We start from the raw sequence: 17,592 nt of genomic DNA, 5'->3' as shown, positions 1-17,592 counted from the left end.
GCAAGGGTGAAAATAATCCTTCTATATATGTGAAACTTCCATTTGTCAGCCCTGTCTGTCAATCCGTCACAGCATCTGAGATAGATGCGTCATATAGCGTTAGGTGAGCGCGTATGCTGACCAGAAATAACAAGGGGAAGAAGGTTTGATAATTATTTATTTACAACTTATCATCTTCAACCGAGTCAAACAAAACAGTGGCCAATACTAGGGTAGCATACATTGCTACTGCTTAGATTTGCAATGTATCTTTCATTATATTCTTGGGTCTTTCGGTAAAGTCACGTAGATAGGTTCAAAGAAAATAAAACAAATTACGACGTTTCGATCGCAATGCAAGCAATCGTCATCAGGAGAATTCGGTGACATGGATAAGGTCAAAAATGACTAGATGGTGGAGGACAACGCTTAATGAGGCTTCAGGTCATAAATTCGATGGATTTCCACAGGTGCAATGCCTCTCCTGAAGGAAGGGGAGGTGGGTACCGGTGGGTACGGGGGGGGGACTTGTTTGCACACAAATAATCAACGTGATGGCACTTTATGACCACGTGAGGCAGCAGAGTTCACAGTGGGGACACTCGCGGCTCTCGCTTCGACCCGAAATTCGGGCCCCTTCCTGTGTGGAGTTTGATTTCTCTCCAACAAACCCTCCACCACCCCCCCCCCCCCCCGTAACCCAGTATCGGACAAATTATCCTATATGGCGGGGTACCGAATAATACAAACTGGCCGTGGCAAATTAAATATTTTATTTCTGGGACACTATTTTTTTCCCAGGGGTGTTACTTAACTCCTCGACTGGGGAGTTAGCACCACCGATCCGAAATCGGTGGTGCTACTCCGCGATGTCGAAACGCAGCGAGGACGATTGTGCTGAAACCGCGAACGCTCGTACGCACCGTGGTGGTGCATCGTGTACGGCTCGTCGAGATGAGTCGATTGCCGCATCGCCGACCATCAACAGACTAAACATGACTGCATCACGGACATTATGCGAGAGCCGGGGTACTATGGCATCCCGGGGTAGCGCCATAAGGTTCAAGTGTCCCAATGCTGACATATTACTTGTAAATTACTCAATTAAACATAGCGACAACTTCACCACCCTCTCATGCAAAACAAAAATATAAACAACTGGGCTGGGCTCTCTTTAAAAATGGTCTTGACACGCAGCCAGGCTCTCATGCGTAAACAAGCGTAAAAATAACAACGCGTGTGTGTATGTTGAACTTTTTTTCACACCGTACGCAGCCAACCGTGCTAATCGCAGGTGCGGAGGAAGGACAACAAACTAAACACACACAAAAAGCAATAACAAAGAAATGAGTTTTCAATCAAGATTTAAAAAAGTGCGTAGCTCCACCGGCTCCCTAATGGACAGACGGTTTTGTCATGGAGTTCTCAGTGTTAACGGGATATGGCAAAAAAAAGTTTTAAACACAAAAGTTTGTCAAATCGTGGAAACGGCGCTGCCTTCGTCTCCCGTCTCGAACAAACAAACAAGTTCATAGTTTCATTTATTTTGGTATAGCCCTGTGAGCCATTCGGCTCTTGAATCGGGTGCAATCGCAAAAAAACAAACAAACAAAAAAACATGAACAAGAAAACATCTTAAAGTGACTATGCGTGACTGTGCAAACAGAAAATCCAGGAAAAAAAACATCAAAATATTCCTGAAATAGCACCGCACACCAACGCTGTGTGCAAAAATCCCAGCGGGATGCAACTCAAACGTCAACAACAACAACAATAAAACTTAGATTCAGGCCATCAGTCTAACTCCGTACTACAATAAACAAAAACATGGCCATACCAAAAAAAAAACGTTTTAGAAATCACCAAAATAAAAGCCATAAATGCAATGTAACAGAAACCCGGCTGGCCGAACACGGCGTGCTGCAGGCGGTCACCTCGCTGCGCTCCACCCAGGCGAGCAGCTCCGTGATGAACTGCATGGTTTCTGACTCGCCCGCCACCCGCTGCCCGCCCTTGCCCTTGAAACGCTGCCCCGTGTACAGGATGGCCTCGCGCTGCTTCATGGGGCTCCGCGCGCCGTTCTGGGGCTGCAGGCGCGCGCGGTGCTCCTGCAGCACCTGCAGCTCTCCACGCAGGCTGGCGATCCTGCGGGCGCACGCGGGAGTTCGCACGCCGCGGCTTGGTGCGGATCGGAGGGTCAGAGCGCCCGGCGGGCAACCGGCTTGAGACGCGTCGAATTTAGTTTTTTTAAAACCGCTTCTGAGAATATGAGAATTGGTTTTTTTTTACCCTTTTATCTGGCAACAAAACTGACACCTTTTTTTTTTACAAGGAGTCATGTTTACATTGACCACAATACCTGCGGTCGGAACGGAAGCAAAAAACAACAACTCTGATAATGTATGTATGTATGCACTGTCCTTGAAATTGATTGGTCCACACCCGAGACAGCTTTCTTTAGAGCCTCGTCTCACGTGGTGTTGGACCAGAAGACGCTAAACGGCGCACAACTCAAAGGCAACGCACCATCAGAGTATGAGAGCTCGGGGTAAGCATTTACACCATTGGAAACCTCATTTGCCATATTTTGTTACTGGCAAATGAGGTTTCCAATGGCGCTTCTGAGAATGTTGCAAGGATACCACGTGAAATGTGCTGCTGCCTCGGGGGGCTCTGGAGGTCACATGGAGGAGATTCCAGGCCACGCGTTGGCAACGGTGGCGAGCAAGTGGGAGACTCTTTGACTTTTTAGAAACTATTAACATTACATTTGTTATCATGTTACAGTGTAGTATTATCCGTTCTTTTTTTCCATTACAAACGATAGTCGCATGTAAGTGTTAACAGTTTTTTTGAAGCACCTTGTACGTATGTTACCAGGTAAAGCCCTCTGAGCTTTTTGCTATTTTTCAGAATCGACCTGGCCACAAATAGCTCCGCGAAGTGGTTTATCATGTGGAAATTCATATTCTTTGGGTCTTTCGGTAAAGCCACGTAGACAGAACAAATAATAATAAAAAATAACAATATCATGACGTTTCGATCGCAACACAAGCAATCGTCATCAGGTTAAAAATATAGGAAATGTGGAAATTCATAGCAGCCAAATAGTCTAAACGCACGTTTCTGAATGTGGAGGGAAAAACCGGAGGACCTGGAGAAAAATCCACGTGACCACGGGGAAAACATGCAAAATTCCGAATATGCAGGTATCAGGGTCGGAATCGAACTCAAGCACTCATAACCTCTCACCACCGTGAGATTTTAAGCGCAGTGATTTGATGAAGCCAGCCCAGTCAACAATGACTGCATGAAAAACCAACACGTGCACGCCACTGGCACAGTGGGGAGCACAACGTGATGCATCTGCCAGCGAGCCTTCAACACTTCACGTGGCCTCAAAAGGGCGCGCAGCCTGTCGCAAGCATTGTGGTGAAAAGGCAGTGACTTGGTGGTAAATTGTGGCTGCTGTCGTAATTGTGCGCTTGCATGGACGTGCGTGCGGCTGCGAGGGCACGTACGTGATCACACGTGCGTGTGAGAGAGCGTCCCCGCAGCGGTTTGCGCGCTGCGCTACATACCCGACGTCCCGAGTTCGATTCCTGCTCAAGGCCAACGCCTCTGACTATTATCTGAACCGGTCATGGGCCTCCCCGGTGGTCGACTTGGCCTCAAATGAGCACCTGGTGCGGTGTATAAACATCGCCACTATGGGGACAAAAGAGGCCGGGCGTGGTGCCGGCCGGCCTTCATAGGTGCTACTCGCTAACAGCACTTGCCCCAACGGTCTGTGTGTGATGAGAGAGAGAGAGAGATAGAGTGCGAATGTGCCGGAGTGGCAAGAGTGCGCCCGGCTGGCCGCTACCTGGCCTTCAGGCACTCGGAGTGCGGGTGCTGCCGTTCGGTGAGCACGTGCGCCTCCTGGTAGAGGCTCTGCACGAGCTGCTCCGCCTCCCAGAGGCACTCGTCCGTCTCGGCCATGTGCCACGGCTGGTGGCCCGTCTCCATGCGCCGAATGTCCTGCACGCACGCCGACAGCGGAAAACACCGCGGGCGAGAAAAACACGTGGGCGTTACCACGCGGCTCGGAGGGGTCACGAGACATTGTGATGTGTCGCTACGGTGAACGGCGCGTGGCAATTGTAATATCTTGTGGGACCTTTTTGCCAGTGGTGGAAATGATGAAAAGAGAAGAATCGGCTTTATTTGCCCTTTCTGGCAAAACAACAGGTGTGAAGATTTTATAATCAGACCATGTTTATTTGCATGTGCTTGCCGCAAGTACGGTGTGTTTAATGCAGGCGTAATGCTATGCAACAGGTATCTATCTTCTTTGGTTCTTTCGGTAAAGTCACGTAGAATGAGAATAAAATAAAAAAATAATCAAATAAAATAACACAATAAAATTCTCACGACATTTCGGCCACAACACAAGTGGCCTTCATCAGGTGAAGGGACGAGACTGTCTCGAGGACAGCGCTGGAGCGAACACAGTTTCGGCCACAACACAAGTGGCCTTCATCAGGTGAAGGGACGAGACTGTCTGGAGGACAGCGCTGTGTTCGCTCCAGCGCTGTCCTCGAGACAGTCTCGTCCCTTCACCTGATGAAGGCCACTTTGTGTTGTGGCCGAAACGTCGTGATAATTTAATTGTTATTTTATTTTATTAATTTATTATTTTATTCTCATTCTACGTGACTTTACCGAAATAACCAAAGAAGATGAATCCCTGCAGTCACGAAAGCTTTACATCGAAACAGGTATCTGTTTGGTGTTTGAACATCTTACCGCCTCCTGTTTGATTGCCAGAAAGGTTAACGCCTATTCTTCATCATTGTAATGTCCGTTTAGCAACAATATTTTTTTACGTGGTAATTGCTCATTTTCACAACCGTCATCGTCAGCCATGGTCAACGCCCTGCTGGATGAAGGCCTCCAAACAATCCCGTGATGTAATCATTAATTCAGAGAGCGCCTGCACCTCAGCTGATCTTCTCGCATCAAATCTCCTTGTTGGGTTCGTCCGACTGGAACGTGTGGCCAATTTCTTTTGGGGGGCTTTTCTACTCCCATCAATATGTAGAGGTGTTAACTACGCACTGTTCGATAACCTGCATTGCCACCAGGTATAAAAGGGGCAGTGCAGCGTTACCTCTGGGTACATAACGGTTGGGGTCAGACGAGGTGAAGTGGATCGTAGCCACGGTTTGGTAAGAACCAATCACACAGTTCCACGTGGGAATGTGGGATTGGTTACACCTGGCCACAAACGAGTATAAGCAGGGTGACCGCGCAGAGCTCGGGGAGTTCTCTCCCTACACGAAGACCGAAGCCCGGGCTGAAGACTAGCTAGGACCCTGGACCAGCCGTCCAGCCCTTCTGAGGGCTAAGGCTCGGGTATCCAGTGGTCAGGGCCCACCGGGCCAGCGGTGGGTCAGATAGCCTCCCCTAGGTCCCAGCCGGAGGACTCTAGAATAGCGGTAGACGTGTAAGTCCCGCCAATATAGGAGGCTGTACCTCCTTAGGCTAGGATAGCGGTAGACGTGTAAGTCCCGCCAATATAGGAGTCTGTACCTCCTTAGGCTAGGATAGCGGTAGACGTGTAAGTCCCGCCAATATAGGAGGCTGTACCTCCTTAGGCTAGGATAGCGGTAGACGTGTAAGTCCCGCCAATATAGGAGTCTGTACCTCCTTAGGCTAGGATAGCGGTAGACGTGTAAGTCCCGCCAAGGTAGGAGGCTGTACCTCCTTAGGCTAGAATAGCGGTAGACGTGTAAGTCCCGCCAATATGGGAGGCTGTACCTCCTTAGGTTAGGATAGCGGTAGACGTGTAAGTCCAGCCAAGGTAGGAGGCTGTACCTCCTTAGGCTAGAATAGCGGTAGACGTGTAAGTCCCGCCAAGGTAGGAGGCTGTACCTCCTTAGGTATCAAGGAGACCTGTGTGTAGGTTACGCTGAGTCCGGAGGCTGTACCTCCTTAGGGTATCGGGTGAGGGGAGCGGATTCCCCTCTGTGTGTTGAGGACTGTATAAGGAAAGAATTACAATAAACAGAGTGTAACCTATAGTAATAGGTTTTACCCTTTTAACTGGCACAAAAAACTGACACCTTTATTCAAGGCATCATGTCTGCAATAACCGCAACACAAGCAGTCAAAATGCAAACAAAAAAGACAACTCTGATAATAATATGCACTGTCCTTGAATTTGATTGGTCCACACCCGAGACAGTTTTCTTTAGAGCCCTTTAGTCTCCATTGGTGTTGGACCAGAAGAAGCCAAAAGGCGTGCAACTCAAAAAACAGCACACTATCAGAGTATTGAGGGCTCGGGGTGAGCATTTACATTATGAGACCTCCTTTGCCAGTAACAAGATATAGTAATAGGTTTTACCCTTTTAACTGGTACAAAAAACTGACACCTTTATTCAAGGCATCATGTCTGCAATAACCACAACACAAGCAGTCAAAATGCAAACAAAAAGACAACTCTGATAATAATATGCACTGTCCTTGAATTTGATTGGTCCACACCCGAGACGGCTTTCTTTAGAGCCTAGTCTCCACTGGTGTTGGACCAGAAAACGCAAAAAGGCGTACAACTCAAAAACAGTGCACTATCAGAGTATTGAGGGCTCGGGGTGAGCATTTACATTATGAGACCTCCTTTTGCCAGTAACAAGACATAGTAATAGGTTTTACCCTTTTAACTGGTACAAAAAACTGACACCTTTATTCAACCTCCTAAGAAGTTTATTCGTCTTTATAAACACTACAAATATTCTTCACCATCGACCACCATCCCAACGAGCGACGCGCCCTGTTCCAGGTCAACTTACAAACTTGAATTGACGTCATGAACTTGCGTACGTCCTCTCATCCACGTGTTCCCCTTGTTATGTCTCTCAATGTAATTCTGAGCGTGCATCTCCGTGCTTATTTTGGCACCCGTAAGTTGTTTTGCTCATTTATATATTTTTTTCTTAATTATCGTATTTCCCCGCATAATGTGGATGAAATAATAAACTCTCGAATGAATTTTGATTTGAAGCTTTCGTGACTGCAAGGATTCATCTTCTTTGGTTCTTTCGGTAAAGTCACGTAGAATGAGAATAAAATAATAAAATAAAACAATACAATTCTCACGACGTTTCGGCCACAACACAAGTAGCCTTCTTCAGGTGAAGGAACAAAACTGTCGGGACGACAGAGCTTTAATGAACGCTGCTAAGATTCGTAGCGCCTTTTTTTAGCTGGTTGAGAGAAGTGAGGCACCTTGACAAAGGGGTTTACATATCAAACAGGATAATTTATCATTGAAATAGCTGGGGGATTAGCTTGTGACTGGTCACAGAGATAGCTATGTTAAAGTTAAAACCTACACATCCACAGAGGCACCTAGTACAAATCAAACATGAGAATTTAGCATTGAAATAACTGAGGGATTAGCTTGTGACTGGTCAACGAAATAGCTATGTTAAAGTCAAAGCCTACACATCCACAGAGGCACCTAGTGCATGGATGCCAAAAGGGCGTTGCAACAACTCAAATATCATACAGTAAACCGATGTGAAAAAAACCTGAGTCTAAATTACATCAATATAATAAATGTACTCAATATATTCTTCAATAAGCAGAGCTATTAACAGCAACTGGGTATACACTACACTATATAATGAATACCATATCGTAAACAGATAAAAAAAATATATAAACTACCTCAATGCTATCAATAAACTCTATATATTCTCCAATCAGCTGAGCTACCAACAACAAGTCGTTATATATCACGATGCTATATGGCGAAAAAAATGGGTGGATTCTTACCCTCCACGTCAGCACCACGGACAGCTACAAGCCTCGTTCAGACGGACGAGTCCATCCATGGTCGGAACAGAGGAGGGAGGAGAGAAACAGCTGCGAGGCGCTGTTATAATCATGTTATAAACCATACCATTAACCGTGGTGTGAGAAGTATTAAGAGTCAATGCCAGCGAAAGAGCTGCGGTCTGAAGGTCACCATAAAATACAATTAATTAAGAACCGAAATGGTTTAAAACATCTTTCCAATGGTTACTAAGCCAGAATCCCTCCTCTCGGTTGAAATTGTCTCTGTGCTTTTATATGTGGATGGCCTCATGAACGAATCTCTCATGGTAGCCGGTTGGCTTGCAAAGAACCTCCGTCTTGGAGAAGTCAATGTCATGTGAGCCCACTGAATTATAACAGTGATCTGCCACGGCAGAGGAGTTCGTTCTACCGTGTTTCAAGTCTGTTTTATGTTCGCGGATGCGGTCCGAAATATGTGGTTTGGTTTCTCCAATGTAGCTACTACCACAGAGGCACTTTAGTTTGTAAACGCCTGGGTACTGTATGTCTGGAACAGCATCTTTTACAGATGGTACCAGATCACGGATTTTATGTACTGTGTTGAATCGGACCTGGATCTTGTGTTTATTCAGGATTTTGGAGATCTTTTTAGTGACCCCTGCAATGTAGGGTAAGGTGATGGTTTTGAGTGGCTCCACAAGAGGATCCTTCTTCATGACTGGAGTGATGGCTTTGCGGATTGTGTAGTCGGAGTAACCTTTAGCCCTGAGAGCCTGGTGTACGTGGTTGAGTTCACTGGTAATGTGTTCCTGGTCGGAAATGTATTGGGCTCGATGGTATAGAGTCTTGATGAGGGAGTTCTTCTGGGATGGATGGTAGTGGGAATCCGGTTTCAAGTAAGCATCTGTATGGGTAGCTTTCCTGTAGACAGAGTGGCTCATTGAACCATCAGGTCTCCTTTTGATTAAGACATCCAAAAAAGGTTAGCTTGCCATCTTTTTCGACATCCATAGTAAATCTGATGGCTGGGTGTATGGAATTGATGTGGTGTCCTTGTTCACCAAAGTTCCAGTACCTGACACCATCGCTATCATTGAAGACCTGGTTCATCAAGGACTGCATACTGATGTACCCCCCCCTGGTGAGACATTGCTTAACCAACACATACTTCATCTGGAATGGAACTTTCTACAAACAGACTGAGGGCACCCCAATGGGCTCCCCCCTGTCTCCGGTTGTAGTCAACGTATTCATGGAAAAATTTGAAACTGACGCCATCCAGACTGCCACCTTACGCCCGACCTTATGGAAGAGGTACGTGGGTGACACTTTTGTCATCTGGCCACATGGCCAGCCTGCTCTAGGCCAATTCCGCGACCACATCAATTCCATACACCCAGCCATCAGATTTACCATGGAGGTCGAAAGAGATGGCAAGCTACCCTTTTTGGATGTCTTAATCAAAAGGAGACCTGATGCTTCAAAGAGCCACTCTGTCTACAGTTAAGCTACCCATACAGATGCTTACTTGAAACCGGATTCCCACCACCATCCATCCCAGAAGAACTCCCTCATCAAGACTCTATACCATCGAGCCCAATGCATTTCCGACCAGGAACACATTACCAGTGAACTCAAACACGTACACCAGGCTCTCAGGGCTAATGGTTACTCCGACTACACAATCCGCAAAGCCATCACTCCAGTCATGAAGAAGGATCCTCTTGTGGAGCCACTCAAAACCATCACCTTACCCGACATTGCAGGGGTCACTAAAAAGATCTCCAAAATCCTGAATAAACACAAGATCCAGGTCCGATTCAACACAGTACATAAAATCCGTGATCTGGTTCCATCTGTAAAAGATGCTGTTCCAGACATACAGTACCCGGGCATTTACAAACTAAAGTGCCTCTGTGGTAGTAGCTACATTGGAGAAACCAAACCACATATCTCGGACCGCATCCGCGAACATAAAGCAGACTTGAAACACGGTAGAATGAACTCCTCTGCCGTGGCAGATCACTGTTATAATTCAGTGGGCTCACGTGACATAGACTTATCCAAGACAGAGGTTCTTTGCAAGCCAACCGGCTACCATGAGAGATTCGTTCATGAGGCCATCCACATATACAAGCACAGAGACAATTTCAACCGAGAGGATGGATTCTGGCTTAGTAACCATTGGAAAGATGTTTTAAACCATTTCGGTTCTTAATTAATTGTGTTTTATCGTGACCTTCAGACCGCAGTTCTTTCGCTGGCATTGACTCTTAATACTTATCACACCACGGTTAATGGTATGGTTTATAACATGATTATAACAGCGCCTCGCAGCTGTTTCTCTCCTCCCTCCTCTGTTCCGACCATGGATGGACTCGTCCGTCTGAACGGGGCTCGTAGCTGTCGGTGGTGCTGACGTGGAGGGTAAGAATCCACCCATTTTTTCGCCATATAGCATCGTGATATATAACGACTTATTGTTGGTAGCTCAGCTGATTGGAGAATATAGAGTTTATTGATAACATTGAGGTCGTTTATATATTTTTTTTTATCTGTTTACTATATGGTATTCATTATATAGTGTAGTGTATACCCAGTTGCCGTTAATAGCTCTGCTTATTGAAGAATATATTGAGTACATTTATTATATTGATGTAATTAAGACTTGGGTTTTTCACATCGGTTTACTATATGATAGTCGAGTGGTTGCAGCCCCCTTTGGCGTCCATGTACTAGGTGCATCTGTGGATGTGTAGGCTTTGACTTTAACATAGCTATTTCCATGACAAGTCACAAGCTAATCCCTCAGTTATTTCAATGCTAAATTCTCCTGTTTGATTTGTACTAGGTGCCTCTGTGGATGTGTAGGCTTTGACTTTAACATAGCTATTTCTATGACAAGTCACAAGCTAATCCCTCAGTTATTTCAATGCTAAATTCTCATGTTTGATTTATACAAGGTGCCTCTGTGGATGTGTAGGCTTTGACTTTAACATAGCCATTTCTGTGACCAGTCACAAGCTAACCACTCAGCTATTTCAATGCTAAATTCTCCTGTTTGATTTGTACTAGGTGCCTCTGTAGATGTGTAGGCTTTGACTTTAACATAGCTATTTCGTTGACCAGTCACAAGCTAATCCCTCAGTTATTTCAATGCTAAATTCTCATGTTTGATTTGTACTAGGTGCCTCTGTGGATGTGTAGGCTTTGACTTTAACATAGCCATTTCTGTGACCAGTCACAAGCTAATCCCCCAGCTATTTCAATGATAAATTCTCCTGTTTGACACGTAAACCCCTTTGTCAAGGTGCCTCACTTCTCTCAACCAGCTTAAAAAGACGCCACGAATCTTAGCAACGTTCATTAAACCTCTGTCGTCCCGACAGTTTTGTTCCTCCACCTGAAGAAGGCTACTTGTGTTGTGGCCGAAACGTCGTGAGAATGTTATTGTTTCATTTTATTATTTTCTTCTCATTCTACGTGACTTTACCGAAAGAACCAAAGAATCTCGAATGAATGATGTAAATAGCTATTATTCCTGAAAAAAAGTGCTTGGTTCAATACGTTTTCAGAGTTAATTTATTAGTAGTACGTGCAATTGCAAGCGTAACGGACTTCAACATAAGACATATAACAGGTATATGTGAAGTGAACTGCAGTTTATGAACGTTTAAGTAACCTTTATTTGAACTGGGTGCACAGCAAATCACAAAAACTACACAATACAAGAGTGGATACTGTAATTAAAGTTGTATATCGCGTCAAACCTATCTATAACCCGCTTCTATGCACCTGTGGCCAGTGACTAGCCTCCAGGCATGTATGGGCAGCGATGTGAGTGAATTGATGGAGGGTTACACCCCTGGTTTTAAAGCAGGTGAGACAGTTCCAATAGAATGCACTGAGACACGGGCGAGTCAGTGGGCTTGCAGCTGCTTACGTAATGCCCCATTTTAAGACTTTATTGGTTTTGAGGTCGCAAAGGTGGCTTAGGCGTGAAGAACACTGAGCCTAGCACTGCTGCGATCCCAGGCTCAAACCCAGTTAGTCATTTGTGATTAAAGTAAGTTTATAAGTGTTGCGAGGTGACGGCCTCAGCCCAATATCCGATGACTTCACTCGCATAAAAAAGCAGTCGTTTCTATTTATTTCTTTGTTAAATGTCGTTTAATTTTGAAAAATCCAACTCCGATAGTTTAAAAGACATCGGTTTGGCTGCCATGCGACAAATATCATTGCATCGCAAAGAATCCTGCATCCCCTAGTGCGTGGATAAAAGGTGTCACTTGCAGGGATCTAAGAAGTAGTCCTTTGATATCTGCTTCCGTTAGTCCTCAGACAAATAGGTTATCCAGCACTCTGAAAGTCTTCTGAAAGGGTGATTTTTCTCACTTGATGGTGCGAACAGCAATATTGGAATAAAATAGAACACCCGGCAGTATACATGTGTACGACACAATTGGACAATTTGCAAGTTGGGTGTGATTGGGTAAAGTGTGGGAACTCCAACCTCGTGGAAGAGTAGGCCAAACTCCCCTCTCTAGAGGTCCCATCTAGTAGAGGCGCGAGCAAACTATTTGCAGTGCTGCACCTTTATAACGTGCGCGTGGCACGGCACCATGCAGACTCTCCACGAAATGTCCCATTCTCCATGGACGAAGGCTGTTCGCCTAGACGTGCTAATCGAAGATACCGATCGTGACGTGCGTGACTCACAGCCTGTAGGTACGTGTCAGCGCGCTTGAGTAGGTCCTCGCAGCGCTGGACTTCGTGCTGAAGCAGGCTGGTACACGCCTCCAGAGAATCCTGCCTGCTTTACGCGCACGGACACGCACGGAGACGCTCGCTCGCCGGAGAACACCGACAAATACCGCGCAATTCACGCAGCCTCGGCATCGAGCGGTCGCGTGTTGCGAACGGCGAGGGCAATGAACATCGGTCGTGGCACCACCGACAGTGGCATTCAACTTTGACAATGACGGCATCGGGGGAAACTTGAGTCACCACTCACATGCAGACTTGTAATGTGGCATCTGATCTCGCGACTACTAGTTTGTTGTTGACACCCCCCCCTCCCCCATTGTCATTATCGCGTGCCGCATGGCCACAATTCGTTCACACCCCGATGGAAGCGGTAAGCCATTTACCTTGAATTAATTACGGTACCGGTGAGACTTGTATGACCCACCCACATTTTGGATTAATAAGTAATATGGGATCTGATCGGTACACTGCACGAGACTAAAGGTGAATTCGTTAATCCTAAATGAACGCAGTAATTTGCACCTATAATAATGCTAATCAAATATTGTTTTTTTTTTAAATGTAGCTTTCAGTTTATAATTTTGACCAAATCGTTCCACAAAACAATGGACATAAAAACACAGCGAAAGATGTATCAGACAGTTCCGCAACTTATTAAAACCATAATATATTATCATAGTATGTTTTTTGTTTGCAGTTTGACTGCAGGTATTGTGGTTAATGCAGACATGAATCCTTGTAAAAATGTTTCAGGTTTGTTGCCAGAAAAAAGGGGAAAAACCCTATTATTACGTTTTGGTACTGGCAAAGGTCTAATGATATTATTAAAACCAGTTTTTTTGCTTTTTCTAAATTAATTATAGTACTTTACTGCTTATAATAGCCCTGCCCTTAATGTATCTGGGAGAGCTTTACCGACTCTCAAGACTGATTTGCACGAGAGTCCCGCGTTGGGATGTTTGACCGATTCCATTAATGAGTGGCTGCCTGTGGCTGGAAACCAGAATCGTCAGAGAATGGCCATGCAATTGAGAGGAAGTGACACTAACATATTTGGACATGTTGATTCTATACATTTTTGTACGACCATTTACTGCCCACTTTTCAGCCCACGACTCCAACTCCGAGACACTCCCCAGGCCACAAGCCTGCGTAGTTTCCAAGACTGGATGAGATCGGGCACAACTAAGGAGATATTGGTCGGTGGCATTTGATTGGAAAATGTGTGCGTCACGGTCTATTGTTGCGAGGTACGTTACAGGCGTTTACCATACACTTTACGCGGCTGATAAACCACATGCTCAAATCTGACTTGTGAAATTACCAAAGAGTTAGGCTGGCAAGCCACGTTAAAAAAAAAATGTTGATCTAAAAAAATGTCTCACAGTAATAAGTGTAATTTGGGAGTGGCTGCTAAATTAACTCTTCGCAGCCTTCCATGTCAACACGGAATAGCGTTAGTGTCCGATACCAGTGTGGATGTTCAACCACCGCGATTCAATGTTCATTGAATTGCGGCGTTCTTCGTCGCAAGGTCCGCGGGTCACTGTGGCCCCTGCTGGCCTCTAGTGGGCCCCTGGCGTGCGGCCCCCGATAATAAACAAAAAGTGAAAACACCATCCCCCCCCCCATCACTCTTTGGTTCTTTCGGTAAAGTCACGTAGAAATAAAATAAATAAATATTAATATAATACGACGTTTCGATTGCAACACGAGCAATCATCATCAGGTACAAATGAATGAGAAAACAGAGTGAACTTTGAAATATAATGCAATCGAAACGTCGTTTTATATTATAATGCAATCGAAACGTCGTATTCTATTATTATTTAATTTAATTTCTTTCTACGTGACTTTACCGAAAGAACCAAAGAGTAATAATTCCTGCAGTCACGAAAGCTTCGAATCTAGTTTTTACCACCCCCATCGTCGTGTTGGCAAACCCCCAATGGTGTCAAATGTGTGTGGCGGCCCTCACACTGATGATGCCTTATCGACGAAAGTGGCCTCCCTCTGAAAATGAGTGAACACTGGAATATGACATTCACAGCAATCATTTAATTTCTTGAGAGTATTTTAAAATGCTTACGAGAGAGTGAGAGGTGGCACAGCAGTTAGCGTAATGCGCTAAAAACCGAGCGACCTGAGTTGTGTACTCGCGCCCACGGCTAACATCAGTGGCGAGTGATATCTGAACCAGTGCTGTATTTAGAACCCCCCTCTTCACCAGCCCGCAGTGATCAGCGTGGTGAAGTATGGTCAAACAAACACGCATGGGATGGCTTCTTTGAGCAGTGAATGAATAAAAAGGCTATTGGAGTGTTTTATTTTAAAGTACAGTTTAAAGAAAATAACGCCAGTGCCTATTCTTTTGAAACTGTTTCTGCATTTCTCATTCTTTAAAGATTACATCTACTTTTGAAATGCTAGTCACGAACAAAACATGAACCACAAACAAATGAATAATATATCAGTAGAAGTGGCAGCCTAGAGGGTTGGATGGAATAACAATAGACGAACATTTAAATGCTATATATAAGCTGACATCTGTTCTTTGTCTCCACAATATGAATAAAATATATGTTTAGCCCAGGGGCTAAACATCGAATTTTCGAGACCAATATTTTCCCACAGCATTTGTTCGAGCAAGCAAAGCTCTGGGTCAGTTTCAACCCCCTTGGGTCTCATCAGCAGAGGCAGCGTTGAACAAATGCCGATCCACAACACCGCGTGACTTGGTGTGCTCGTGTGTGTGACGTGTAGCAAACGCAACACTTTACAAAGCTGTCACGAGGAAGACAACCTTGTCCACTGGCTGTGCCGAGGCGCGTTTGTGTCTAAGGTGTAGCAAACGCAACACTTTACAAAGCTGTCACGAGGAAGACAACCTTGTCCACTGGCTGTGCCGAGGCGCGTTTGTGTCTGAGGTGTAGCAAACGCAACACTTTACAAAGCGAACACAAGGAATCTGTTTCAAAGACAATGCACATTCTGTCAGATAATGTTGTTTTGTTTGCATTTTCACCACATGTGTATGTGGTTAATGCAGACATGATTCCTTGCAAAGGTTTCAGTTTGGTGTTTTAACATCTTGACATCTAAATTTTGATTTAAAGCTTTCGTGACTGCAGGGATTCATATTCTTGGTTCTTTCGGTAAAGTCATGTAGAAGGGAAATAATAAAATAATAAAAATATAAAACAATAAAATTATCACGACGTTTCGACTGCAACACAAGCAATCATCATCAGGTGTGAAAACAACAGCAAGAAAATTTGAAAAAAATATTTTTTGCTGTGGTTTTCACACCTGATGATGATTGCTTGTGTTGCAGTCGTGAGAATTTTATTGTTTTTTATTTGTATTATTTTATTGTTTCCCTTCTATGTGACTTTACCGAAAGAACCAAGAATATCTTAACATCTGTTTTATTACTAGAAAGGGGAAATCCCTATTATCCTAACACAAGGAACACAACATTTTCCACTGGCTGTGCCGAGGCATGTGTGTGTGTCTAAGGTGTAGCAAACGCAACACTTTACAAAGCTGTCACTAGGAACACAGCATTTTTCACTGCCTGTGCCAAGGCGTGTATGTGTGTGTGTGTAAGCTGTAGCAAACGCAACACTTTACAAAGCTGACACTCGGAGACAGACATAATCGTGCCGAGTTGAACGAGACTTGCCGGAGAGAACTGCCGTTGCTCTGCTGCTGCTGGACACATTCGCCCTTGCTCCTCGTGCCGTTCCCCAGCGCCTCCATGCGACTGCTGGACACGGAGCGATCTTGAGTGGTCAGCGTGCCACTGCGCATGGCCACCAGGTGCTGCCTAAAGGCAAACTCTTCCAGCCGGTTCATAGTCATCGTCGCAGAGGGCCAGCGAGGCCAAGTGAACCCAACCTCCTCTCTCCCTTGCCCGCACTGAAGGGGACGATTTGTAAACCCTTTTAACAACTCGCCTTGCAGATGTGCCAATAATAATGAGAAGAAAAGCAAAAAAAAAACCCCGCAAACGCACTGAGCTAAAGGTGAGCACAGAATGATATGGGGGGTGGGGGGGGGATGCAGATAGGGGCAGCCGTCAAGAATCGCTGTCTTTACCTCTCCTCCCACTTTGTGCTGTGGAGCCAAGTCCGGCCCTTTACGTTGGAGGGGGAGAGGGGGGGGGGAGAGGGGGTTATTTTATTTATTTAAAAACTCGCGGATGAAATCCACTGAGGTGCTGCTGATGATGATGTTGCTGCCACAAGCTCGTGAAGTCATGCCACACATGGGGTGTGGGTGGGGTCGGTGAGAGACGTGGAGAGTGCGGGGGCCCTCACGAATCCCATCCACGAGGTGTGCCTCCACCAGTTTGCGGGCAGGCACGGCACAGACACTGACTCATGGACACGGGGGAGGGGGGGGGGGCGAGCTACGCACAGAGAATCGAGATTAAACGAGAGACAACTCCCTGTTTGCAGGATACCCCCCCTAATGTGGCGATGACAACATTGACCACGGGCGGAACGTTGGCGGCCGAGGTGAAAGTTTTGAGAGAAGAGCAAAGTGCCAGCGGGGTTTAAAGCCGACGCCGAAAAACAACTCGACAAACACGAAACAGATTGTGACGATACAACTCACAGTGTTAGCAAGATTAAAGGTAACAATCTGCATTGCGTGCCGTCAATAAACAACAACAAAAACCCACACGTACCTACAACCTAAGGCAGCTGTAATTTTTGTTACGAACGCGCATCCAGATTTCGTTTGTCCTCTTTAACAGTGAGGGAAAAAAGTATTTGATCCCCTGCTGATTTTGTACGTTTGCCCACTGACAAAGAAATTATCAGTCTATAATTTTAATGTTAGGTTTATTTGAACAGTGAGAGACAGAATAACAACAACAAAAATCCAGAAAAACGCATGTCAAAAATGTTATGAATTGATTTGCATTTTAATGAGGGAAATAAGTATTTGACCCCTCTGCGAAACATGACTTAGTACTTGGTGGCAAAACCCTTGTTGGCAATCACAGAG

General features: G+C 45.3%; 1 protein-coding gene across 1 annotated transcript in view; it reads right to left on the bottom strand.

Annotated features, from left to right (window-relative positions):
* LOC116941597 (uncharacterized) overlaps nucleotides 1-17,187 on the bottom strand; it is an 81,124-nt gene extending 63,937 nt beyond the window's left edge. The window contains exons 1-4 of the mRNA XM_032952799.2: nucleotides 16,255-17,187; nucleotides 12,526-12,615; nucleotides 3,845-3,999; nucleotides 1,914-2,124 (exon numbers count right to left, since the gene is read on the bottom strand). Coding sequence (XP_032808690.2) covers nucleotides 1,914-2,124; nucleotides 3,845-3,999; nucleotides 12,526-12,615; nucleotides 16,255-16,437 — 639 coding nt within the window. The 5' untranslated portion in view covers nucleotides 16,438-17,187. The remainder of the gene's footprint in view (nucleotides 1-1,913; nucleotides 2,125-3,844; nucleotides 4,000-12,525; nucleotides 12,616-16,254) is intronic.
* Between the last annotated feature and the right edge of the window lie 405 nt (nucleotides 17,188-17,592).

This window comes from Petromyzon marinus, chromosome 12, assembly GCF_048934315.1.
Source record: "Petromyzon marinus isolate PM22_M1 ecotype Great Lakes invasive population chromosome 12, UKy_Petmar_22M1.pri1.0, whole genome shotgun sequence".
NCBI lineage: Eukaryota > Metazoa > Chordata > Hyperoartia > Petromyzontiformes > Petromyzontidae > Petromyzon > Petromyzon marinus.
This window is presented reverse-complemented; position numbering and strand designations above follow the sequence as displayed.